This window comes from Podarcis bocagei (genome assembly GCF_964188305.1).
Source record: "Podarcis bocagei genome assembly, chromosome: 2".
Lineage (NCBI taxonomy): Eukaryota > Metazoa > Chordata > Lepidosauria > Squamata > Lacertidae > Podarcis > Podarcis bocagei.
Genome location: NC_138126.1, coordinates 74,642,434 through 74,670,151, shown reverse-complemented (window position 1 = coordinate 74,670,151; position 27,718 = coordinate 74,642,434). Strand labels below are relative to the sequence as shown.

Sequence of the window (27,718 nt, the reverse complement as noted above, 5' to 3'; positions counted from 1 at the left end):
GTTCATTTTTATTTTGATTGATCCTTGGTATGTGTCTCTTTAATTACAAGGAGAGTGTTTCAGGGTCATATATTTAATATTTGGTCCATTACTGAGTGGTTCACAGGTCCCTCTCACACCAGGCCAAAAATTCACACAGTGAAAATGCTGGCAAAATATAGCACTAACAACAACAAATTATGATCTAGAGGAACTAGCATGCAGTTGTTTTAGTTCACTGGTAATGTTAATATAGGAAAAAAAGAAGGCTGCAATCCTAACAAGGGACAGTGGGATTGACAGCTAATGGACTGGACTGTTCATGGGAGTTTATTTTGCTAGCATAGAAAACTGGAACAGTAATATGAGCAAGAGAACCGCTTGCTTTAGAAATATAGGAGCATTGTCCTCATTACACCTAGTGTAAAGAAAGAAAAGGAAAACAAGGAAAGGGGAAACTTACATTAAAAAACAAGCTACAAAAAGAGATAATGAAGGTCTCATTACCTGTACATTTTACTGAGCAGGATTCAATGTTGGTCTGATTGATGGGACAGAAGTACAGGCATGAGCACACAAATAGATGAAAATACAGAGGTTTCTTAGAGCACCCTTGTATGTTATGTGGAAATATCACTTGCACTTTCTGCTTCACCACTTCCACATAATATGTGACATTGGCCTTAAAACATTGCTAACTACTGAAACCTTCAACAGCAGGACCGGATAGAGCAGAGTCTAGTTCTTCTTTGTGAGATCTGTGCCATACTGCTTTTCAAAATTTCTGGCACAGCAGAAGCCCAATACTTACTGGTTTAAACAGTATATTGTTTCTTTTGGAATATTACTTGTTTCCTTTTTAAAAAGAATTTTTTTAAGTGTTTTTTAAAAAAACACATTTAAGCACAAGATATGCATTTAGCCCTATGCAAGAGGATGATTTTAACAGTTGCAGATATCTGTTAGCGGCTTTGATAAAGTGCCTTGATCATACTACTCCTAGTCAGAAGTAGACTGATGTTAGGCTTATTGACTTGAGCATCTCTGTTTCTTATTGCTCATTTGGGAATTGGGCATATGTTAACACCTCTTTGGACATGCAAACTAAGAGAAACAATGACTCGCTTGTTTCTTATTTAGGTAAGCCACAGAAATAAGAGGTAAGGTAAAGGTAAAGGGACCCCTGACCGTTAGGTCCAGTGGCGGACAACTCTGGGGATGAGGTACTGCTCATCTCGCTTTAGTGGCCGAGGGAGCCGGTGTACAGCTTCTGGGTCATGTGGCCAGCATGACTAAGCCGCTTCTGGCGAACCAGAAAGGCCGTTTACCTTCCCGCCGGAGCAGTACCTATTTATCTACTTGCACTTGACATGCTTTCAAACTGCTAGGTTGGACGAGCAGGGATGGTAGGCTAACCCAAATGCCTTTTGTAGCACAAAAGAAATGCCCTAGAGATTAAGAAGCAACAGAAAATTTATGTGTTGATCTGTCCTCCTTGCAAACCTCCAAGTGGGAAATGGATTGCCAACTCGTAGAATGTCTATAACTGTAGCCATAAAAACTGAAATCAATTTACTGTTCTATCCGTTGGAATATTAGTTATTAATGCCCAAAAGATTAGAAGTAAAATCGCAAGGTAACATGTAGCTGTACATGGGTTTTTATCATGGACTTTAGTGTTATTTTGTATTTATATTGGATTGGATTGGGTTTTCTTCAAAAGTCAGAAGCAAACTCTTGCATACCAGTTACATTCAGCTGCTACCAAATTCATTAACTATTTCCATGAGTCTGAAGATCTTGCAGATTTTATCCTACCTTATAAGTGCTTCAAGGCTCATCTAGTCCATTAACATTCTGATGTGGCAACCGTAACTTAGGTTTAAGGTGCCATTTGGGGCCTAGCTTACTAACACTGCTCTTTGTTCCTCGGCAGCTGTGATGTTCTTTGTTGCTTGTGACATTACCTCCTTTCGCATCTGTATCACCAGTGTTCACTTCTCTAGATCTTATTTCATATAGCTTGTTTTCAGCCTTTCCAAATATGTTTAGATGTGATGGTGAGGCGCTTAACCAGTGCTGAACAGGTTTGGTTCAGGGCTTAAATGAGCCTGAAGACTCCGTGGCTATAGAGAGATAAGCTTTAAGTCAGAACATTGTCCCATCACCACTAGAAAGCTTCTACCTGAGAGACGGTTGCAGTGCCTCTGGTTTTAGTGTGTTTCAGTATACATATGTGTAAGTGCTGAAGATCAGGGCTTGTCTTCAAGGCATTTTGTGGCCTGAGTCAAAGGACAAGATGGTGTGACCCCCCACCACCATTACATACAGAGCCAACTGGACTCCCAGTTGCACATTACTCTCAACGTTAAGGATGGGTCAGTGTGCTGCTCTGCACCTGAGGGCAGCAGGCTCGCTCTGGGGGGACACAGGACAGACTGTATGGCAAAGACAACTCTATCCTCCAACAGAGGCAAACTACAGTGGGACTTAAAAATGGTGGGTGGGGCTGCTCCTGCTACTGTCTCCCTACCCCCAGGATTTGCCAACTGTGGCAGTTACCTCACTCTGCCTAAAGTTAGGGCCAGTCTTGCCAGAGATTCCCAGCTGAAGCAAATCTGGAGAATTCCAAGGTGAAGGAAAGGGACAACTGAGCTGGCAATTAAGATGGGTGGAGTTCATGAGAAAGGCAACACTGAATCTGGTTTCTGGCCGGGATTCTGCGAACAGAAACACTTGGGGAAACCCGTAAATACAGTGGTCAGTTGATCTACATGAATCAGTACCAGCCCTGTAGCACAGGTGGCTTACGGAGCAGGATGCAGGAACAGAGGAAGAGCACATGGGCGGATGAGAAGTAGTAGCTGGGGCTGACAGATTATTCCAATGGGGTAAGCTATATATTGATGCCTGCAGATTGATTGGGCATCACTCACTTTTCTAACAGGGGTACTTCTATTTAATTAAAATTCTAAATAGATTCTCACTTTCCCTTCTTTTCCCGAAATGAGATTACTGTGCATTACCCATGTTTAGTGAAGGGTGTATTATTTCTTGTCAGGGTTTCCTGTAAACATATGTAGGAGGTTGGGATTAATTCTGTAATCCTTCTTTTCTGCTCCCCTTCATATGCCTCCCTCTGGAGCGCTGTTCGAAACTGTCAAGGGTCCTGTTCTGCTAAACCACCAAAGAGTAAGTACTTCAGTTATAATAATGTTTCTCGGGAAGATCAAGGGCATGCAAATCTAGTTTGGCAGCACAGTCCTAAATAGGTTTACTCAGGAGGAAGTCGCACTGAGTTTTACAGGTATTACTCCCTGGTAAGGGTATTTGGGATTGTAACCTGAATGCTGTTATCTCAGCATACATTATAACAGGATCACTTACATAGAAGATTTGTTTCAGTCTTAGCAGGACTATCTGTCAGCAGCAAATGGTGTCTGTGTGTTAGCTGGTATCCGGACATCTGAAGACATTTCCCCTCAATAGTCACACTGCAATGTATAATTTCATCACTAGGAAACTTTTGTTCTTAGCCCGGAGGGGACAAGGGAGCTCACCCACACTGGTGTTTAATGTGGATTTGAAGCTGCTTGTGTCCCTTTTTTACTTTCTATGTTTCTGTGCTGTCCACATGGTATAACCCTCCCTCAACTGGCAGCCACAATTCCTCCCCGCACCACAGATAATTTTCAGATAATCTGAGGGAAGACAGTCAAATATACCCACTGTTTTATTTATTAGATTTATATATCACCCTTCATCAAAAGATATCAAGATGGTTTACAATATAAAAACACAAACAGTATTTACCATATTAAATAATTTCACACCTTTATGATATTTACACGTGCCTTTCCCCTGAAGAATGGATATTTAAACAATACTTCTTTTTGATTTCTAGGATTTTAAACTTGTAATATTTTCATATTGCTTTTCTGATGGATTTGGGGGCGGGGTAGAAAGAAGGCGGCAGTATTTTACTTTCCTATGTTGCTTCTAACCATGTTTGCACTTGAGGTAGGCACAAGGTACATTTGTTCTCTTTGCCACCTCAACCCCCATAATCTCTTTCCCTCTAATAACAAACTTGGATGGTTGAGTGCTAACAAGATTTGTGGTTGCATGAATACCTGAGGTATGTTAGAAGTAATAAACATTTTTTTAAAAAAAAATCCAAAGGGGAACCAAAACAAGAATCCTAAAATGGACCTATGATGATTGAGCATACCTCAAGAAGTCACCAACTGGAAAGTGGGGGGAAACAAACAAACATGAGAACGGGGAGAGAAGGGCATTGACTTGTTTGAGGCTTTTACAGTATCTTAGAGGAAGCCATGAATGGAGCACTCGTGTTCTGGAAGATGAGGGCTCATTACAGCATTTGGTGGAAGTCTCTCTTGTCTGTTATACCGCTAAGTGTCTGCCCATGTTTCAAAACAGAGTTTGACCTTCAATAATAGCTGCAGTGTATATATGATAGGTTTAATCCAGCAGCTTTGAAGCTCTGTCTACCCTTACCAGGACCTCTCCTTGAAAGAGATGAAAGAGACAGAGCGATGCTTATTGCAAAAACCAGTGTGGAATGTATCATCATCAAAAGCTAATTTCCCCCCTCAAAATCAACTATAAATCATAAAAGTATATCCTTTTTTAAATGGTACAAATCACTTTAAAACCAAATTGAGGTATCTCGTCAGTAGGTAGGTCTGCCTTTTAGGTGGTTATAAACCTTAAAGGTCAGACATGTTGAAACTTTGATCAGATTAAACTATTCTCCTTTCTATGGCAATATAATTAAGTTGACACCTGAGGGAGTTTTCTGAACATTGTTGCATCTTGCAGCAGGTCGGTAATATACAGCAGCCAAAAGGCTTGAAGAAGCACTTCTATGTTTCTTAATTTTGGAACTGGGTGTGTTAGCTACGGAAATGAGCTGGGGTTTCCCATAGGTATTTGCAGGCCAGACTTGCTTAGCCTCAGTCAACACAAGGACTCCCTTTGGCTTGAACAGGCTGAGGTCAGAGACATCCAGTTTTATGGGTTTAAAATAAACATTTATGATGGAAGGGCAGATTCTGGCTGTGTGTAAGCCATCTTGGGTTCTGTGGGTTTGTGTATTAAGCAAAGGGAAAGTTAATGCCTTCCTTAATACCAAGTGGAAAACTTGTTCATGTTCTCTCCCTCTCCCTCCCTCCCTCCCAGTTGTGTGTTAAAATGCCCACTTTTCCTCTCTGTTATGTGAAATAGCTATATGTCTTCTTTTTTAAGTGTACATGTTAGAGAACCAGTATCTAGACTGACTTCCCAAAACAGGGTTCATGCACAGAAAAATTGATGCAAGCTCCTTCAGACATTGCTGAGTGCAAATGGATACATCTTTCATCTTCAGTGCATCTCCACTTCTACTGCCGCGTATGGAGTGTCCCTTACTGTGTTAGAAGAACAGTTATCCATATAATCCATTGGGTAGTTGGTCTCCTCAGGCGCAAGCTAGAAGCAGCATTAATTGTGTGAACACACACGTCAGTAGCAGCTGCCAGAAGGGTGGGAGGCCTGCACAGCATCCAGATTGCAGGGGGTGGAAGGGACTTTAGCCCTTTCCGCCTTTGCCATGGTCCCAACCGAAATCACTCATCTGCCCAAAATTTCATTTGGAAGGAAGTCACCATGGGCACCTATGGAGGCTGCCCACCCAATGCCTATAGCAATTTTTTTGGGGGAGGGGGAGACATTTTTGTAGTGACCACTGCAAGAGTGGACAGGTTTAAACTCTCCTTTCTCACTCCCCGTGTTCTGATGCTGCAGTTGCTATTTACATAACAAAAACTTGCACATTTATATTCATATGACTCTCATCTAGTTTAGCCTTGGATCTTCCAGTTCTGGATGCTTTGTCCCTTTTCTGGATGCTTTGTCCCTTTACACTTTCCACCAGCCTAACATTTCAAAGTGTTCTCACTGAGGTATTGATGACGTTAAGCATGTTTACTTCAATGGAACTTGCCTTTCTGAGAAAGCAAGATCTGGACTTGTCTCCATGAAGTGTGTCTGGCTATTAACCAGAAGGTTAGCGATTCAATACCGCCCAGGGACAGCTGTGGGCATGATTGCTGCATAGCAGGGGGTTGGACTAGATGACTCTTGGGTCCCTTCCAACTCTAAGGTTCTATGATATCCCACCCACTATTTGGGGAAAAAGAGCACCAACTGGCCTTTTAAACCTAGTCGTACTGCTGGTTCTTCTCAAATCGTGTTGCATCGGTTTCTAAAAATGACCTGTATAACATGTGCGGGGGGTGGGTATCCAAACAAATAAAAGGGAAATATTTTTACATTTGTTTCCTGTTAATTTGATTGGGAACACTATTCACATTAATAAGAAAACCTTGCTTTTGCAAACCAGCCTTTTGTGCAGCTTCCATACAACTACAGAACTGGTATAACCCTTTATTACACTGTAGCCCCATATAGCCAAGTGCCCTGTAGAATATTTAAAGCATTTATATAATGGTAAAATTGGATATAATTATCATCCTTACAAGGGTTACCATGACATGAATCTGTGGATGATACAAAATGAATGTGGATGATAGGGAGCACTGGATAATTAAAGTCTGGGTAATGGTGCTCTTATTGCTTTTTCTTTCCTTTTTTTGCCATCTCTGTACACTGAGTATCCTTAAGCAAGTTACTTTCTCTCAGCCTCAGTTCTGCACCTGTAAAATAAGAATAGTAAGGATTAAAAATGGCTCATAGGATGCTGTGCAGATGGATGTGATAAAGACTATAAAGCATTTTGCATATGGAGTACTATAGGTGTGAGTCATAATTCTGTTACTCTTGGTCAATTAAGCACATTATGCATCAAAGAGTCTAGCTATGTATCTCCAGTCAAGATATTTGAATATGCAGTAGTCCCATTTCCCTGCTTTTTTCCTTATGGTAGATTTTGTTTCTTAACCACATTTCTGTCCCATACTATTCTGCAAAGAGCAGAGTGCAGGGTGATATAGCCATCTATCATACTGCTTATCACACTGCTTTTCCTGAATCCTTTTTATTTTGAGGGGCATTCATGATTATAAGACAGGTCATAATCTTTCTCAGTATCACATCCGGTATAACCTCCTTTGTTTCAGCCAAGCCACATTTTAACATCATGCAAAGCCATGGTTTAGCATGAAATGCACAAGCTTGTGCATTCCTTCCCCGCTATCTTCCCATGCTTCTGAGATGAGGAGTGTGGGATCTTTTGCTTCCATTTTTAAGTTATCCACAGTTTGCTCTGTCGTGCGGACTGGAATTGTGATGAACATTAATTACGCTTAGTTTTCAATAAGCCAGCTTCAGAAAGGCCTCTCCTCCTTCCAGAGGGGAGGTGTTGTGGATGGGAGACTATTCCCGTGTCATGCAGGGGGCATTATGCCCCCTGCCCCATCCACATGGCTGGCACGCCATGCCCCCAATTGAGCACCCAATCAGGCAGCTTGGTGGGGGCGTGGTTTGCTGCTCAAGACGCAGCCGCGCCAGCCATTCAGCCCATTTGCTCACCCTCTCGTTGCGAGTCAGCTTCAGAAACTATGGTTTGTTTGAAAAGTTAGTATTTATAACTACTTGTTGCAGTTGACATCATGAGAAAATACGGTTAAGTTAAAGCTTCAGCAGCTGTTGATAGAGTGTGCAAGCCAAAAGCTTTTTGCTACTCCTTCCTGCTTGTGCATGTACAGTGCTGCCAAACCCTGGTGTTGGTGTAACATAGCTTTCCCCTACCTAGTGTCCTCCAGATATTTTGAGCTACAGCTCTCATCGGACATAGCCAACATGGTTAATGGTTAGGGATGATGAGAGTTGTAGCCCAAAACATTTCGTGGGGCATAACTTGGGAAGCTGTTCTTGTGTGACATGGCCACCATGTCTCAAAAGATCAGTTTATTTTGTATTTGATGTCATTTCTCTTTTAATCTTTCCTTCCTCTAAGGAGGTCAGGGAGTATGAGCCCATTTTACACCCCCACCCATTTTACCCTCACAGCAACCCAGTGATGTGGGATGTGACTGGCCCAAGATTATCCAGTGAGCTTTGTGTCCAATCAACGCAAGGGTGTTTAGGTGTGTGTATGCACAAGATCTGCAATACCCACCAGAGAAAGAGTGTGCACTTGATTGTATTGGGCATGGTCATGTCACTGAAAATTCTCATGCGGCCGTGACAAACTTGATCTCGTTCACCTTTGGCGAACTCAAGAAGAGAGACGTTAATTTTCTACAGTTCTATTTTATGTACGCAGATGTGCCTTGGTGGTTTTGTTTCTGCTTCAGAAGAAACAACGTGTTTGGTGCGCCTGCCATGAGCTACATTAACTTGAGTGTATTGGAGAGGCATCAGTTAGGATGAAACACTGAATCATAGAATCTCATAATTGCAGGGTGGAATCTCCAAGATCTCCTGATCCACTACCCTGGGTTGAAGATATACACTCCTAAAAATACCACTAATAGAACCAATTTCTTTATTATGGTCTGCCAGCCTATACAGTATGAAAATGAATAAAAAGTATGTGCGAAAGTCCTTGTGTATTATGTTTTTCATGATACATCCTTTGTATAAAATATTGCATCCATAGCTGCTGTGTTTTTTATTAATTTGTGTTCATTTTAACTGATGCTAAATCACTAACTATATGAGTTTCTGAATGCAGTTTTAGGCTTGTTTGTTGAAACAGTACAAAATCAGCTGTTTAGTTTTTCTTTCTTTCATAAAAAAGACAAACCAAAACCCACAAGGCTTATCCACGTTACAGATTAGCATCCTAGAAACTCTCACTTTGAAGAACAAAGTGATTTCTGAGCTAAATGAGTACACAGTGCATCTGCGAAATGGCAACCATTTTTCTTCAGCTTTTAATAACCCTAGCTTGAAAAGAACTGAATAAGGAATTTTAAAGGCAGGGCGGGAAGAAAAGTTCTTTAAAATAACATTGCTCCAAGCTGGAGTTCTTGACTTGTTATATTTTACATAGGAATTGGTTTTTTTAAAAAACTGCTTTTGTTTTTTTAGCAGGCAGTTTTCAATTATTTTGCTCAAATGAGGGCAGAACTAACATTTAAGGCATTATGCAGCTTAGGACCAGGTGTACGATGTGTTGTCATTGCGCTTTATCCCTCATAGCCTCTGTAAGGCTTAATTTGCACTATACATTTAAAGCAGCATTCTGCCACTTTAAATAGTTACAGCTGCCCCAAAGAATCCTGGGAAATGCAGTTTGTTAAGGGTACCAAGAGGTATTAGGAGACCTTTATTTCCCCCCACAGAGCTATAACGTCCACAGTTATTTAACAGTCAATCTCTCTTCCTAGAGAACTCTGGGCATTGTAGCTCTATGATGGGAATTGGGATATCCTAACCGCTTTCAGCACCCTTAACTACAGTTTCCAGGAATTTGGGGGGTGAAGCCATGACCGTTTAAAGCAGGCAAACTCGGCCCTCCAGATGTTTTTTGGGACTACAACTCCCAGCATCCCTGACCACTGGTCCTGTTAGCTAGGGATGATGGGAGTTGTAGTCCCAAAATATCTGGAGGGCCATGTTTGCTTATGCCTAGTTTAAAGTCATTTGGTACTGCTTTAAAGGTATAGTGCAGATGGAGGCATACATTGTTGCATTCTGCAATAGAGCTTCCTCAAGTTGCAAGGACATCAGCAACCCACTTCGCAGTAACCTGGGGGCAGGGCTTTCAGTGGGGCTGCCCCTGTCACGCAGAACACCGTCCTTGTTAAGATATGACAGGCAAACACGATCTGTACTTTCTGGAATCAAGTGAAGACAAATTTTGTTTTGACAAGCTTTTCCAGATGGATGACGGTCTCTGCCTTGGATTTAAATCTATCTTTAGTTGTTCCTGTACCATGTTTAAAACATTTTTTAGCTGTTTGGTGGTATGTTTGTAAATCACCTTGAGACACATGAAAGACAAGTAATTAATCAAACCTAGAATGTTTCAAGGGACACACACCACTCTGTGCTTTTCCCTCCCCGCTCTTTCCCATTAAAGAATGGGGGAGCTCAGTGTGTTATGTTATGTCATTGCACTGTGTATGGGTTCTCCCATCACGCAATGATGTGGGAGAATCAAAACACAAAGTGCATTGACTTCGTTTCACTTCTTCTAAAGAAAAATGGCTTTAGGTGGAACATGCTTTAAGCAGAGGAGCAGTGGGATGCGGAACGGTGCTTTTCTCTTGCCCCAATACTTATCTGCTACAAATTGCCATTTCCAATTTGCCATCCCTTGTGCATTCACGCGCACACAGTGTGCTTCCAAATACAAGCAAAAATGTGTTTGGGTGAGAGAGGCCTTTGCATGGGAGTTAATTTGGATGAAGAAAACTCCTTGTGGAGAAAAAATTGTGCACCCATCTCTTCCTATCACTTCTCTGTTCAAAGATGGACCCCCTTGAAAGCCGCATTTCTTCAGAGAAAGTGTCCACTGGGCTGCAGTAGGTGCATTTGCATTAGGTGAAATTTTAGCATTGATAAAAAGATTGCTTATAAATTTGTAAACTTTAATAAGTTTGCAAAAGTATGGAATTAATGAAGACATTGGTACAGAATCATAGCTATGTTATAACATTACATTTTAAGCAAAGTCAGAGCAGTTTCAAGCTCTTTTGGATGCAAACTTATCAATTATATCTTTAAACTCAATAAGTAACAGTTTATCATTTTCTGTGCAGAGAAAGCTTAGATCAGACAACCAATCTTGGGACATTATAGACCGTAGATCATTCTTGTCAGAGCTGCTTCCAGATCCTAGCTCACAGAGGATCACGCTAGCCAGCGTTCACTTTATAAAAGTCTTTATTGAGTTACAGTTTCCATTCTCAAGCTGCCGCGTGCAGCTCTACGTCTTATGAGTTAGACCGGCGAAGCTCCGTCTGAGTCTCCGCCCCCTGTACACCAGCTTAATACCCTAGCCTTACTCCACCTTTTCCGCCTGACCGTTCTTCTCTGGGTCCCTCTGCCCCCCGTGGTCTCTTCCTTCCTGGACTCTTCTGACGCTGACCCCCCGGACCCTTCTGTCTCCTTGCGTCGGGCTTTAGGACCTGGCTCCCTTTCCGGGCTGCCTACTGCGCCACCTTCCTGTGCATTTGAACTTGGCGCGCGCGCCCAACCTTCCACTTTCCGCTTAACCGTTTCTTCGCTCCCCGATGGAGGTGTGGCCACTCCTGACTCATGCCCTCCCCCCTGCTGCGAGCTGCCAGAGCGCGATACCTGGCGCCCTTCCTCTCCACTGCGCTCTGTGGGTGATGCTGGCCCCGATTTCCAACTGCTGCCCTCTGAGCCCCCTCTGGACCCTTCTTCCTGGGGTGTCCCCCTAGGCTTCCCCCTTGCTCTGGCCACTGGCGCTCCTTTCTGTGAATCTTCTGATTCACTGGAAAGACTCGGAGATCTCGGGTCGTCGTCATCACTCATCTTTTCTTCGGACTCCTCCCCCTCGCTCTCTGTTTCCTCCCTTGCCCTCGTCTCTGCTCCTGAACCCCTGACAATTCTTTATCCTTTTTAGTCTAGAAAACTATCTGTCGCCAGTACAGTTTGTAATCGTTAAACATAGGAACCATCTGAAAATTGTTTCCACATTTGGGAAAAGCTGTCTGAATTTTCTCTTGGAATATTATTTGATACATATCTTGGTGGCTGAATTTTTCTTTTTCAGGGTGACCTTATTTGACTACAGGTAGAAGGGCAAGAGCTAATCAATTAAACTAAGGTCAACATCCTTTGGATACTCTTGCATCAACATCTTGACGCCATTGTGAATCTGTTCCTTCGTAGCTTGCAGGTTGACCAAAAATGAAAAATTGCCAGCTACACTCCTATACACTGTTTCTGCTCTAAGTTGGCTTCAAGAACATCCATGGCAGGGATAAATTAATTTATCCTAAATTTGTCTCTTGGAGAAAGTTTATCTAAGGCTTCAGGTACTGTCCCATCGTTGTTTTGTTTTTGTTTTTACTTTCTGCTGCTTTTTGATAGATTTGTGCTCTACATCCAGTAGAGTGCATTTTTCTTGTTCAACTTCATCAAAACTAGCCTGAGCATTTGATACGAACTGCAGTAGTGAGCTGTAAATATTTGCACATGTGCTCAGTGAAATTTGTATACTGTGGATTGCCTTGCTAACTGTAGCAAATGTTTCCAAAGGTGAAGCATGAAAATGAATTCAGATTCTTCCATTTTTTGCAGAGGTTTGTCAGTTTGGCATCTAGAGTATCCTTTTTCAGTTTCATCATAGTAAATATGATTGAGGGTTTCAACAATGTAAGCACAAGTCAACTGTGGTTTGTCTAACTAGATTTAGGGAATGTCCAGTACAGTGGTACCTCGGGTTACAGACGCTTCAGGTCACAGACTCCACTAACCCAGAAATATTACCTCGGGTTAAGAACTTTGCTTCAGGATGAGAACAGAAATCGCGCAGCAGCAGCACGGCGGCAGCGGGAGGCCCCATTAGCTAAAGTGATGCTTTACGTTAAGAACAGTTTCAGGTTAAGAACGGACCTCTGGAACGAATTAAGTTCTTAACCCAAGGTACGACTGTACACGGAATGAACTTTGCATACTTGTTCCTTTCCACAATTTTTTTGTTCATCACTGTTATACTTTCCAGCCGTATGAGTGTCCTCTGCATTTACTTAAATTCATTTCAAGTTCATTGAACTCGTTCAGTATCAGTTCAGCCATGCTTTCACCAGTGTGATCTTTCAGTTCAAAAAACCCAGGAACCATTTAACTGGTAATTCATCACTAGGAGAAATGTATCTAACAAGGACAGAAAGATGATCAACATAGGAAACATCAAGGATTGAATTGACTGATAAACTAAAATAACCTGCCTGCTTGATGTTGCTCAGTATTGCTTCTCGAACTGTATTAGCCATCAGCTGGATAACCTCTTCACATATGGTTTTGGATAAGTTTGATGGCTGATCAAGAGTCTTTACTCATATACTGCTTTATGTGTGTACATAGGAAGGGATCTGATTTGGCAATTAATTCAAGCAATCCAAGAAAGTTACCGTTGTTTGGTAAACCAAATGTTTCATCAACTCCCCTAAATGCCAAGCCACATTGTACCAAAAGGGAAATCACTGCAATAACTCACTGAAGTACAAGCCCCCAGTAATCCTTCTCTGCTTTGATTTTGTCTCTGGGTTTTGATCTGAGCATTTCTTGTTAAGTATCTTGGCATAAAGTTCATATGATTTTTAGAGTTTCCATGGGTTTTAACAAGATAAGCATGAATGCCAGTCATTGAATCCAGTAGAAGCTAAAGCTGCAATTGAAGTAGTTGCTGAAAACGCCTGAAGGATGAGGACCATTTGGATCCCTTCCAATCGGGATTCTGGCCTCATCATGAGACTGAAAGTGCCTTGGTTGCGCTGGTCGATGATCTCTGGTAGGCTAGGGACAAATTTGAAAGCTGTTTCTTAGTTCTTCTGGAACTCTCAGTGAACTTTGATACCATCAATCATGACATCCTTCTGGACCGTCTAGAGCAGGCTTCCTCAAACTCAGCCCTCCAGATGTTTTGAGGCTACAATTCCCATCATCCCTGACCACTGGTCCTGTTAGCTGGGGATCATGGAAGTTGTCAACCAAAAACATCTGGAGGGCTGAGGTTGAGGAAGCCTGGTCCAGAGGAGCTGGGGGCACTGTTATATGGTGATTCCGCTCCTTTCTCCTGGGCCGTTTCCAGAAAGTGGTTTGGGGGGATGAGTGTTCAGACCCCTGGGCTCTCACTTGTGGGGTGCCTCAGGGTTCCGTCCTCTCCCCCATGCTTTCTAATATCTATATGAAGCCGCTGGGAAAGATCATGGGGGGGGGGTTGGCTGGGTGTTCATCAGTATGCAGATGACACCCAGCTCTACCTCTCTTTTAAATCAGAACCAGTGAAGGTGGTGAAGGTCCTGTGTGAGTGCCTGGAGGCGGTTGGAGGATGGATGGTGGTTAACAGATTGAGGTTGAATCCTGACAAGACAGAAGCACTGTTTTTGGGGGATGGGGCAGGTGTGGATGACTCCCTGGTCCTGAATGGGGCAACTGGGCCTCTGAAGGAGCAGGTGTGCAGCCTGGGAGTCATTTTGGACTTACAGCTGTTCATGGAGGCGCAGGTCAATTCTGTGTCCAGGGCAGCTGTCTACTAGCTCCATCTGGTACGCAGGCTGAGATCCTACCTGCCAGCAGACTGCCTCGCCAGAGTGGTGCATGCTCTGGTTATCTCCCACTTGGACTACTGTAACGTGCTCTACGTGGGGCTTACCTTTGAAGGTGACCCCAAAACTTCTTCTAATCCAGAATGTGGCAGCTAGACTGGTGACTGGGAGTGGCCACTGAGACCATATAACACTGGTCCTGAAAGACCTACATTGGCTCCCAGTACATTTCTGAGCACAATTCAAAGTGTTGGTGCTGACCTTTAAAGCCCTACACGGCCTTGGTCACTTTCTCCAGTAATTTCTGTACTGTACTTGTGGTGGTAGTAACTGACAACAGTTCTCCTTGAAGTTCGGGGGGGGGGGCTGCATTCTGTATATAAGCTGGTTGTTTTTCAGTTTCCTCAGACTGCTCAGTGTAGTCTAACTGATTTTCGTCTGTTTGCAAACATGAATATTCTGTATCTGAGGGCTGTTTCTGCCTGCTGTACGAAGCCATTTGATGTGTTTGACTTCAAATGATTATTTCCTTCTGTTCCTTTTGTCACCTTTGTTTACTAGCACCACTTTCATTTTGCTTACTCATTATTATTTTCACAAAACGACAAAATTAAATATTATTGTGATTCACAGTGATGTAAAAGAATCCTCACTTGTTCTCAAACACCTGCTGTAATGGTGGGCAGTGATCTGAATACTTGTATTGCTTCATAGCTGACTTTATCATTTGACTCTAGGTAGCTTTAAAGTCTCCACGAACTTTACGAAACAGTAAATATGCATTTGTGTAATTGTTTTAATGGCACTAAGCAATTGGGCCCAGATAGTAAAATCTGCCTGCCTGTTTGTTTGTTTTTAGAATAGCAAGAGGCTGCAGGCTGCTCAGCCTGAATGTAAATCCAGCATTGCTAATGATCAATGGGAGTTGTAGTCCAAAAGATCTAGCAGCACCAAGCTGAGGAAGGCCAGGATAGGGTGACTTGCATTACGTAACACAGAAAACATATAAATCGGCTTGATGTGCAAAAACGAATCAAGACAGTAGAGATCTTGATTATTTCTGCCAACTCCTGCTTTGCAGGCATGAAAATGAGTAGCAGCCTCTTCAACTTTGGTACTTTAGTCTGAGGTACTCACAGTTTGCCACTTGGAAAGTGTAAAAAGTCTGTTATGAACAGAGTAGGTATTTTTTTTAAAAAGTAGCTCAAGCTGAGCGTCTTATGCTGATTTTCTGTGGAATGGCATAAATTAATGTAAGAAAACAATAACCTTATTCTTAGTGGATGATTGCTAGAACAGAGCAGAGAACCAGGTGCTGGTATCCAAATAAATAAACTATCCTACAAGTGTAAGACATGAAAACAGTGATTGTGATCCAGTCACAGTCCAAATTTAAGCACAACTTCCACTGATGTCAATGGGGACGTTAGGCTTGTGCTTAACAATGCAATCCTAAATGAAACTATTCAGAATTAAGTTCCACTGAAGTCAGTGGAAATTACTCTCAGGTAAGTGGGCATAGCGTTGCAACCTAGTCTCATGCATTTCAGTAAGAAGGTGCTTAACTGCAGATGGACTGTCATGCACAGTGTTTCCAGGTCAGAGGGATGGAGACTGACAAAATAGTTTAAAGAGAAGAAAGGAAATGCCCTATAGATCACCAAAGATATGAGGGCATAATAATATCGTAACTCTCCTTTCAATGACACTAGATTCAGGTAGGTAGCCGTGTTGGTCTGACACAGTCAAAATATAAAAAAAATTAAAAAAAAATTGTCCAGTAGCACCTTAGAGACCAACTAAGTTTGTTCTTGGTATAAGCTTTTGTGTGCATGCATAAGAAAAAACTTAGTTGGTCTCTAAGGTGCTACTAGACGATCTTTCAATGACAGTTAGACATTTACAGAAACTTTTTCAGACTTTGTATCTTGTTGCTCTGTTGATGGAAGTCAAGCTGAAGAAAATAAAGCTTAAGAAATATTTAACTCCAAAACCGAAGAAGTAATATAAAGGAAAAGGGAGAAAATGGAGCCTTTTTATTTTGTTAAAGCTTTCTCTTATATGCAGCAAAATTGTACCAGGACTGCACCATATGAAACACATTATAAATGCTCTTGTAAAATCTACATCATTCTACCACATGAAAGGGCCGCTCCTAAAAATAGCCATTCAGAGAGTATGCAAGTTAGTTGTAATTTCAGTGATCATGAAATCTCTGTGTAGCCATTCACCAACCAAGAATTTTGCATGTTGAATATGCCTAGCAACAGCAGCCTTGCGAATTCTCCCTCCCCCATCATCCATCCCATAAAGACCCTAAGACACACTCCAGCATCCTTCCTCACTGCTGATTTTTATTTCCTGTACCTGACTGTATTGAATAGGGAAATGCCGATGCTGTTTGAAAACTCTGCCAACAGCATCACTGCCAACCACTTAAAAAGTACCATCATGTGTTCTTTTCCGTTGCATATTTGTTTTTCTTCATTCCTCAAATCAAAAGATTTTCTTCTTAACGTTTTCTCCTTGAGCAGTTAATTAAATATTTCAGCTTTTACATGGTGGTGAAAAATCTTTTTTGCATTCTTGCCCTTTAGAAGTGGCACCCAACTAATTTTCAGGAAGTGAAGGCCATACATAGAGTGGAGGCAAAAGGCCGTTTTATCATGTGGAGGCTACTAGCAAATTCACTCTGGGCTTCATGCAGCCATGTAGAAGCCAGTAATTTAACATCTGGAGATGTGGTGAACTTTACCACATTCCCATTACTCCCCGTTTCTGATTGGCTTCCCCTTTCGCATGGTAACATTTGCCTTGCCATGTGGTTGGCTTCCACAGATGTCTCGCTCTCCACCTACAATTACATAAATTCAGTGATCTTTAAATATTCTCCCAGCTACACTTATCTATCACTAGATCCCATTCAGCCAAGGGCTTCCTCTAAACGATCCAACCACTTGAGTGGGGCCAAGGCAGCTCTGGAGTCAGGAGTGGGCTCCTTGTTGCAATGTGGGCATTGGTGGTTACCCTACAAATCACTTATGCTGGCCTTGATAACGTTTTCAAAATAAACTTTTTATGAACTCTCAGAACGCCACAGGCATGCTGGACGAGGCATGTCCATGTATCACTTGGGATGTCAGAGACATTATCCCATAGCTGACTGTGGAACTCATGCAGCCACACCCCGCATAGCACTTAATAGTTCAACTGATGCTGTAAAATGTAACTTCCCTGCAACAGTAGTACTTATTTGAAGGAAGATGTCTTGTTTCCCCACAAATAATTGATGTCACAACTATGAACATCATTAACTCTGGGCCAGCCCGCCAGTTAGGCGAGATGTGGCAATTGCCTCAGGACAGCAGGCTCCGGACAGTAGGGGGGGCAGCAACTCTGACTTCCAACAAGTTTTTTGCTGCCACCACTGCACCACCCCCATGCACCAGTTGCTGTGCACCTACCACACACCTGTCTCCTCCTCTGCTGTGTGCCTTCTGCCCCATGCCTGCCACTGCCCTTTCCTCTTCTGCCTCCTTTTACCTCCCAGGTGGCTGTGCAGTGGTGGAGGAAGAGATGGAGGGGTGGTGTTTTATGTTTTGCCTCTAGTGGCAAGATGTCCTGGGCCATCCCTGTGTAAACTGATCACTTGGGAAAGGCGTAACAGCCTATCGGCCTCACACAACCATGGTTCTTGATAGATGTCCTCTCGCAAGGTCTTATATCCTTGAGGCATAATGGTGGGTGTTTCTGTGATTTTTTTTAAAAAAAACAACCTTTGAAATTGCAAGTTCTGATTTAAGACAGAGAAATAGTTGGATCCCAAAAGAAAAACACAAAAGTAGAATAAAACATCCATTTGCTTAAGTGAAAATACTTTTTAAAATGAATTTGTGTTTGGGACGATGGCACCTGAAAGGAAACTTGGCAGATACCTAATGAAATAATAGGATTCCCAGAGAAAGCTACATTGTATTTTAATAGCAGGCATAAATATCATTAACTCCAGTGTTTCGTTTCAATTCAGATGGAACTGCGGTGCAGAAGGTATTGGGGAAATGTAGCATTAAGTGATTTCCTGTTGCTGTTTTTATCCCCTTTCCAAGTTAGTTTTTTCATTTAAATCTTTGTGGCATGTTAAGCTCCAGAGCTCTCTTCAAACTGTTCCATTGTACTAATATTTCAATCAAGCTGCTGAATTCGATTGCCATAAAATGACATCATAGAAATGTGCTCACTGTTGCTTTTTCATAAGCTCCTTAAGAGACTAGTGGAAAATCAAAGCATAAAACATAATATACATTTAATATCTGTCGAGATCATTTATGCTTTAAATACAGCCAGCAGAGTTTCAAATGTAGATCCTTACCTGAGATTTGTAATTACTGATGTGACTGAATCTACAGACGCATTCAGATATGAGAGTGACTGGGGTGTCTAACCTACGAACCTCCCAATCTTGTTGGACTACAATTCCCATCAGCTTTGGTGATTAATAAAGTTGTAGTCAGGATCATCTGAAGAGCCACAGGTTAGCCAGTTGCAAAGGAATTCGGTGGACGTTTCTTCTTTTGCTGTGCTTTTGGTCCTCTCTGTTTAGAGTGGCTAAGTGAAAAAGAGGACAGGGCTTCTGTACTTTGGGTAGCTGTGTACAAGCTATACCTGCTGAAATCCCCTCTTCTATACAACTATTCAAGGTGCAGGAGCCTTGTGTCCCCCCTCCCCCGTGTTTTGCACTGAAGCTGTTGCCAGGCTTTCAGTACACAGAGGGCCAGCCCAATACATGTTGGCACCTGAAGTGAACCACAAAATGGTGCCCCCTTCCCACCAGGGAGGAAGTGGTGAATGAAGATCTACATCAGGAACAATAGGAATAAAGATCTGTAGCCCCTGTGGATCCTGCCACCCAAAGCGGTTGCCTCACCTTGCCTCATGAGTGGACTAGCCCTGAGTACAATGCTATCCTATTGTACAGTGCTGAGTGGCCCTGATCCTGCCTCACCTTGTTCTCTACAAGTCTTGCTATTACTGGAGAAAGGAGTGTTTTTACCATCCCAGTAGGTAGGCAAATCTCCACCTGTCCCATCAGAAGAGGTGAGGCAGCTACCTCAGGGAGTTGTTTTGGGGTGTAATGAAAGGGCAGCTGATTGTTATTTTCACACTTTTGCTCTCAGTGTAAAGGACGAGAGGTATTTCTGGACTTTTTTGCCAGCTTGTTTGGCTTTGGAATACTACACTTTGACATACAGGGAGTAGGATGGGGAAAGAGAATGACAACATTTGCTAAGGCAGCAAAATGTTTTGGGTTGGTCCTATGTCCAGTCCCACTTAGAGGCAGTAAAATTCCCAAAGATGAAGGAAAGAAAGACAAAAAAGTCAAACTCCAGTCCACATTCTACCGACTTCTGTCTCCTGTTATAATCAAGTCCAAAGGCAAAGCAGAGAGGTTCCTTGTCTTCGTATTAAGTGATGAATGCTCAGTTCCAGACACTTGTGGATGAAGCTGATAATTTAAGCCAGGGGTGGTGAACTTTTACCACTTTAAATTTTTAAAATATTTTTATTGAAAGTTAGGAGATAAACAACACTGGTAAATCACAAAGTAATATTACAGCACACTTTTAATGCCTTTTGACATACTTTATTTTTTTTGGGGGGGGTATGCTTTTAAATGAGATGACAAGTCACCTAGCCTTGAAAGGCAGGATATAAATGTTTGAGAAAGCTTTCCAGTCATGGAAAGGAACATGAGCAGAGCCATCAACCCCATTACCATCTCAAAATGGTAGGAGGAGCTAGATGCACAAATGTGTCCCAAATACTATTATGTACTTTTAGATCTACAGTCATGCCTCGGGTTACAGACGCTTCAGGTTGCGCGATTTCGGGTTGTGCACCGCGCCGAACCCGGAAGTACCGGAACGGGTTACTTCCAGGTTTCGGCGCTTGCGCATGCGTGCGCAAATGCACTGCTGTGGGTTGCAAACGCTGCAGGTTGCAAATGTGCTTCCCACACAGATCACGTTCGCAACCCGAGCGTCCACTGTATATGTGCATCTAAAAAAAGTTTCAGAGGTAAAAGCACTTTTTAAAACAAAAATGTAAATGTGATTATTAAATGTGCTGAGCTCAATTAAGAGGTTCTGCACTTTTAAACAGTTGCAGGACTCGCAGAAATTCAGTTTGCAGAGCCAGGAAGATCAGCACCTACGGCATTCCTGCCTGTCACTCAGTGCTAAGAGGGAAAGTGCCTCTGCCAAGTTGGGGGCAGGGCGGGGTAAGGACAGGCTCTCAATTTGCTGAAAGCCAATTCTAGTTGAAATGGAAACATTTCAAAGGAAGACTCTGCCATCTCCCTCTCTCACAAGATTCCGCTTTTAATATGTCACAGTATTTGATTCCCTCCAACTCCTAAATAAGAACAGTACAAATATGGGAGCTGGATTTGAAGACTGCTGACACACCATTCCAGAAAAAAATGGTACAATATAAATAAAGCATTATTGTGAGTAATAGTATTATTCCCATGGCAAACTTTCCTTTGCTTGTTTCTCAGCCCGTAACTTGCTGGTGAGGGAAGACACTAGGAAGACACACATGTTGTTTAATTCCAATCCCTTGTTGTACAGAAGAGAGGTGTTTATCTTGGAACCTTTTATTTCAAATTAAAACAGTAATCCCTGCCTGGGAAACAGTTTGCTAACAATAGCTAGCAGGCAGTCTGTCAACTCCTAGCTTGATGGGGAGAGGAAGAGAGAGAGAGTCGGAAGCAAAGGGAAATTCTTTCAAGGGCCTGTTCCCAAGTGCACGTGGCACTGAAAGGTTTGTATGCTGGGAATGTTAACAGCTCCCTATCCTTGCAATGCTGGATTCTGAAGACACGAAGAAACCGGGAAATATTTGGCTGCGATAGGGTTCCTTATTAGCACACCCATTTGAAAACATCAGCGCTGTCAGTCATGCCTGTGTGTTTGGCTTTGAAGTCCTCGTTCTGTACACAGGGGCCTGGGCATGCCAAGCTCCCAAGCTCCACATGTTAGTTCTCCCAGTCTGTGCATGACTTGACAGCTCTCCTGTCCTCACACTTTGCTGATTCCTCTTGTGGGCCTACAGAAGCAAATGGAACCCTCTTGCTTCTTTATTGTCCTTTCCTTGTCTCTAATGCCAATCAGGCCTGACTTGAATGTCAGGGGCATAAATTTGTTTTGCAACTAAATAAAAATGTAGCTGTTATTTTCCTCTGCCGTCTCCCTTGTTGGTCTCTCTCTCTCTTTTTTGAGGAATGTTTCAGAACATCCTGGATGCAATTATACCCTCAAATTACTGTTTACATTAAGCCGGTTGCTGTAAGGGGAGGCACCAGTAAAGTCCCAGAATTTACGGGAAGGAGGAGTATTGCAAAATGTAGATTTGTTCTGAAGCTCTTTCGGTCATATAGGAGTTGGTGGCAGGGGCTGAGGGAGTAGTTTCCTGTCAACATGATATCCTTCCCAGGCACAAACATTAGAGAGGAGCTTCTTACTAAGGTTGCCAGATCTTTTCTAGCAGGACTTCTGACTTTGTTTATTAATTGCATTTATATTCCACTTTTTCTTCCAAGGAGCTCAAGGAGGCACAAACAGCTCCCCCCCACACCACCTTTAATCCCCGTAAGAATCCTGTGAGGTAGGTTAGGTTGAGAGGCAGTCACTGGCCCCAGGTCACCCAGTGAGCTTCAAGGCCGAGTGGGAATTTGAACTCCGGCTTCCCAACGCTCTGAACCATTTCCCTCCAGCATGCAAATGTTAAAAGGCATTGAAAGAAGTTGGCAGCTCTGCAGCTTCTAGATGTGCAGGATTGTCTTCCATTGCATGTTGTCTTTATGTGTGCATAATAAGGAGGTGGGTCATGGCTGTGAGATTGCTGAATGAGCCATCATGCCAGAAAATGGCAAAGCCTAGGCAGGAGCTCAGAAGCCCTGTTCCCTTCACCTTCCCTCAAGACCTGTGCAAATTTTCCCACAGATCTTTAGCTTGAAGGAACATGAAGAACCCCTTTCTGTGGCTGCCATCCCACTCCCTCCCTCTCTTCCCAAGCAGGGTGGTAACCCTCTTGCAGTTGATTTCTGTCGTGCTTAGGAGCCCTGCCATGGGAGGGGAAGATCTGGCTCATTATCATGTTGCCAGCAGCTGGGTTTGGGGACAGAACTAATTGTGTGGAAGCAAATGCAGTCAGCTTTTATTAAACTGGTTTGCAGATTACTTTTAAGTTGGTAATTTGTGTGTATGAATGAGGGTTGCATGTGTGCCTGTACTTTCTCCTTGGTAAGGAAGCGAATGTCTTCTACTTCAGCAAAATTATTTTCATCCAATGCAGGAGTGACTAACCTGTGGCCCTCCAGATCTTATGGGGGACTCCAACTCTCAGTGGTCAGTCCCAACAACAACTGGAGAGCCACAGGTTAGCCATCCCCGATTTAACCTGTGCAATTTAGCAATTCAAACCAGCAACCCAGGTGCTTAGAAAGTTGAGGTTATTTTAATCTGTTTTATTTTAACTTTTGTATGTTTGAAAGTATGGTTGCGATTTTTTATTGATTTTACTGTTTTATCTTTTGTAAACCGCTTTGAGGCTTTTTTTGAAACTATTAGACAGTGTATAAATCTTAAGAAATAAAACTAACTAACTAACTAACCATATAGAACTTGGAGCTGCAAGTTTCTCTTCAAGTGTCTGTCCCAGTGCTAGCATTCATTTCAGAGATACATTCAAGCAGAGAATGAGAAACCTATATATTGCCAAAGAACTGTGTACTGCAGCCTTCCCCAACCTGGTGCCCTCCAGGTATTTTGGACTACAGTTCAGTCCCAGCCAGCATTGCCAATGGTATACTGTATCTCAGACCACACTTTCTTTCAGTCACCTTTGAGCTTCTGTTACTCTCAACAGCACCTGTTCCTTTTTGTTGAACTGTAATTGTCAAGCTTGAACTCTTTCCCTCCCCCTGAAAAAAAACACATCTTTTACTGTAGACCTGTAACATTCTTAATAATGGAACTGCTAGCTTGGATTTGTCAACACTTAAAATCAAAAGTCTCGTGGGAATACTGTGTCCAATAAATGTCTGAACTGGACAGCACACACTCCCCAGAGGCATAGCAGGAGTGACTCCTATGCTGCTTGGTCTGTGAGAGAGAGGTGGGTTCCTCTTCAGAAACAGAATCTACGTAAATATAAATAATGACCAAGTTTCTGTCTGTTTTTTGCCAGTGCAGGATCTCATGGCCCTGGAGTCATGTGCTTGCAAGATAAAAGCAGGGGGACATAGAGAACAGTTTGCTTAGGAAGGAAGGCTAGGGCTGGATCTGGGGTCCCAGACACAGTTGCTGAAATAGTAGAGGAGTTTTCCACAAGGTAGCCTAGACAAGGAGGTGAGCAGGGTAGTTATTGCACCAGCAATTGAGAGTTCATTTAGGAGACTTTGCAATCCCATCTTTCCTAGTGCAGTAGTGGTAGTGCCAATCCTGGAAGCACTTACATCAGAGTCTTCTTGTCAGGAGCAGAAGCTGGTGAAGGAAGGTCATGTGCTGCCATTCAGCTCTCTGCCTTGTAATTGTTCTTCTGTTGGGGATTGCTGTCTTCGTTCCTGGGAATGAGGTGGTGATTGTAGAGAAGAGCAGAATCCCATGGCTTAGCAAGAACCCAGGCAAGAGGTGTACACTCAGTTCTCTTGATTCATCAGGGTCCAGCTGTCTCAGGAAGAGCCAATTCTTCTTGGTTCCACCTTGGATTTTATTCCACCAGGATTTTATTTTTATTTTAAGAATAAAAGTATTAACCCCATTAAGAACAAAGTGGTTTTGGGATTGCTTTCACAGGCTGCAACTCTGCTAGGACTTAAGCTGTTCCAAGTGTTCAGCTGTGTCCAGGTCTGGAACCTGAGGTCTTTTTGGAGGCTAGAGAAGCAATACTCTTTCCCCTCACCCCAGCAGATTTCCATATTGTAGGCGACCTTAAAGATCCATTGGATTCAACCATTCTTGCCCCAGGACAGAAGGAGAGGAGCTGCTGAGCCAGGTAGCTGTTTCAAAACTGCTACCCAACTAGCTGCATATGAAGCTACTCTGGAGGAGCAGGAAGTGCATTGGATACACCTGCCTGTAAGCCAGAAAGGGGTGGAGCCTCAAGATCCTTAATAAAGTCACAGTCTGAACTACTGCATTGTAGAAGGATCTGCTCCATGCTCCAGCCTTCCTGAACCAGGAAAGTGAGCAGCTACTTAAATCCCCTTGGAAACCTGCCTGATCACATAGCTTTGTTTCCCTCACATACAGTTTGAAAGAGATGAAAAGTGAGCAGTGCTTGGGAGTACTATGTCTTAACTATAATACATCACAGCATATTGCATGTAATAAAATCTGGTACCCATTGGAGGACTGAGCTATCTTCATATATGATGGTTCATATATATATATATATGCTAGCTTGTTTCTCTAATCATGATCCACCTTGTACCCAGCCATCACTGGTTGAACCAGCAGATCTTCTGTAAGCATGGAGATCATAGCCATACCTTCAGCAGAGAGTATTCTTTGATAACTTAAACCTGTATGCACATCTCTCAATATCTCATCACTTGATGACATGCAGTTGAAGGTGTGGACTCACGCCACTGAAAATTGTTGTGCTTCGTTTGAAGTGAAATTCAAGGTATGTCTGCGTTAATTTGTCATGTCTCATCCACACATTCTCACCACCACTGAGTGATAGAACCCAGTGAACCAAATGATATGAATGTGCAAACCAAACCCTAGTAGTTCCAACGCTGCATTTCTTCATGTGATTCCATACATAGGGACTGTCAGAAGGATTTGCATGGCAGAATAAAGCATCAGTCCTTGTCAGGCAGATGTTGGGCAGAAGATGTATGGGTTTGCAAATATGCATGTATTTATCTAATCATACATATTCGTTACGTATGTCATTAATTTGATATAAAGGCCTGTGTAATCATTTCAGAACCATTGAAAATTCATGGCTACCATTTTAACCTAGGTATGAGTCATTAACTTACTCTTATCTTTCCATATTATTTTTTGGAGGGGAATTTAGCAGTTGGAGCTAAGGATGAATTTGCCACATTTGAATGAAGAAAACCAATATTGCCTGTCATACACAATGGCTCTCTTCTGCTTTCCGTCTACAAGTGTCGCATTCACGACTGAATACAGCACTTTTAGCCTCACTTTGTGAGGAGGTAACCATGGGTTTTACCAATAGTAATTATCATTATGAGCCATTATGTCATATTAATCTTTCCAAATTAAATACATAGTTAATTAGCAAATGCTTGAACTCTTCTTAATCTCATGATCATGGGTGGGTGGCTGGTGAGTTTGTTTTGTTTTTGTTACTTTTTTTGCCAAGTTTGCATGTGCTCTGCTGGCTTTGTGTTTTTAATTACAAATGCGATACTTAATGCCAGCTCACTTGCCTATGCTAGTAGTCGGCAAATTAAAACTTTGGACCTGGTTCGATGGGCAGGTTTCAGTTTAGAAATTTAAAGTTTCTGTCAGACCATTGTTAATGCAGTGTTTGCATTTGTGCTGAAGTGGATAATCTCTCTTTTTTGTCATTTCCCCTTCTCATGCTCTTCTCAAAGTGCACCCTTCTCTTGATGTGCTTAAGAAGCAGTCTCCCCTTAGAGATTCAGTGGCCACCTTCAGTGATGTGTTTCTGCCACTAATTCAAGCCATTCTTGCATTTCCATGCATTTCCGACCTTTGATCAACCAGATTGTTCTTGGCCTAATGTATGATATGTGTATGTACAATTCCCATTATAGCTGGCCATTTGCCATGCTTGCTGAGGCTGGTGGGAATTGTAGTTCAACAACATCTGGAGGGCAAAAGGTTCCCCAAACTTAAGGAAACATTTGACTTCCTGTGGGAGGAAAGAAAATGGTGAAGCTCAGACATATGGTGGCAGTGTACCCATTTGTGTAGACTTGAGCCTGTCCCGATGACATTGGGAAGGGAACAGGGGCAGGGACACCATGTGAGTGAGGGGAATTGAACACTTCCCAACATATCTCACCACAATCTATCCCCAAACTTCTTTTCCCAGTCCAGTACCAATAGTGGCTCTCTCTAGGAGGAGGTGGGTAGTAGTTGTGGTGAGGGTACAGCTGCCTTGGCTTTTAAAATTGGCACCCTGCTATGCGCTTCATTTTATGCACTATTATGGCTGGCATAGAGGGATGCGGGTGGCGCTGTGGGTTAAACCACAGGGCCTAGGAATTGCCGATCAGAAAGTCGGCAGTTCGAATCCCCGTGACAGGGTGAGCTCCTGTTGCTCCGTCCCTGCTCCTGGCAACCCTAGCAGTTTGAAAGCACGTCAAAGTGCAAGTAGATAAATAGGTACCGCTCCAGCGGGAAGGTAAACAGCGTTTCTGTGCGCTGCTCTGGTTGGCCAGAAGCGGCTTAGTCATGCTGGCCACATGACCCCGGAAGCTGTACGCCGGCTCCCTCAGCCAAAAAAGCGAGATGAGCGCCACAACCCCAGAGTTGGTCACGACTGGACCTAATGGTCAGGGGTCCCTTTACCTTTACCTTTATATGGCTGGCATGAGTTTAAATGAATGGGTCGCCTGCTGTATTCTGAGGCTTGATAGGGCTGCGGAAGTGCAGTTTTCAGAAGGAAAGCATCTCTGTGGAGAACTCTTAATGTACACTTGTTGTGAGCTTTCTTGCTTAAAGCCAATTTCTCACGAGCCTCTTTGCACATAGCAGCCAGCATTTCCATCCCTTCGATGGTGAGATATGCCATTTGGCTAAACAAGCATGGCTTCCTAACTCTGGCAAGGCAGATTGTTAAAAAAGAAGTACCTATAGAAGAAACACAAAATAGGTAAGTAGATCATGGAGATAAGCTGCTCTGCTGCTGTGCATAGCAAGTTGCTCCCGGGAGATCTTTACACAGTCTGCGTAGAACACTAGCTAAAGCGTATTTCCCCCTGATTTAAAAACAATGGAAGACGCAAAGTTCCACTGCAGATGAAAAAAAAACCTGGAGTATGTTTTAATTCATATTTGTTCTAAGTATCAAAGAGCATGTTGTTGAATACATTGTACCACCCTTCCGTTTTATAACAAAACACCTCATTGCTTCCGGCAGACTTTTGGGAAACTGCATAGTGTATTTTTACAGAATGCCACCTCTGTACGAGAGTCTTCGCGCTGTGATGTTTTGGCTAACAAATGCGACTTCAATTGTTCATCGAATCTATCTGTACACGCATCGGGCTCATGTTGAGCTACCAGAAAGTCACAGGAAATAAACATACAGCTACAGTAAGATCAAAGCTCCAAGGCGCTACGCATGCGCCAGCAGTGACAGCTTATGAAAGTTCCTATTTTCTTTCAGCAAAAATTTTCTTTGTAAGGACTGTGAAAAAAATTCACTGTTATTTACTTCAGAGACAGAAAGAGAGAGCCCATATTTGATTGATAGCATGTGGGGGGGGGCTAGCTAGGAATATTTTA

The 27,718-nt window shown here is 42.7% G+C and overlaps 1 protein-coding gene across 13 annotated transcripts in view; it reads left to right on the top strand.

Moving 5' to 3' along the window:
* The window catches only part of TCF7 (transcription factor 7), a 121,777-nt gene that overhangs the window by 6,514 nt on the left and 87,545 nt on the right, over window positions 1-27,718 (top strand). The window contains exon 1 of one of the 13 annotated variants that reach the window (XM_081185585.1): window positions 3,094-3,171. The exons of the other annotated variants lie outside the window; for them this stretch is intronic. Within the exon in view, the coding sequence (XP_081041711.1) occupies window positions 3,109-3,171 (63 nt within the window). The 5' untranslated portion in view covers window positions 3,094-3,108. Of the gene's footprint in view, window positions 1-3,093; window positions 3,172-27,718 lie in introns of those variants that run through there. 13 annotated transcript variants of the gene reach the window in all.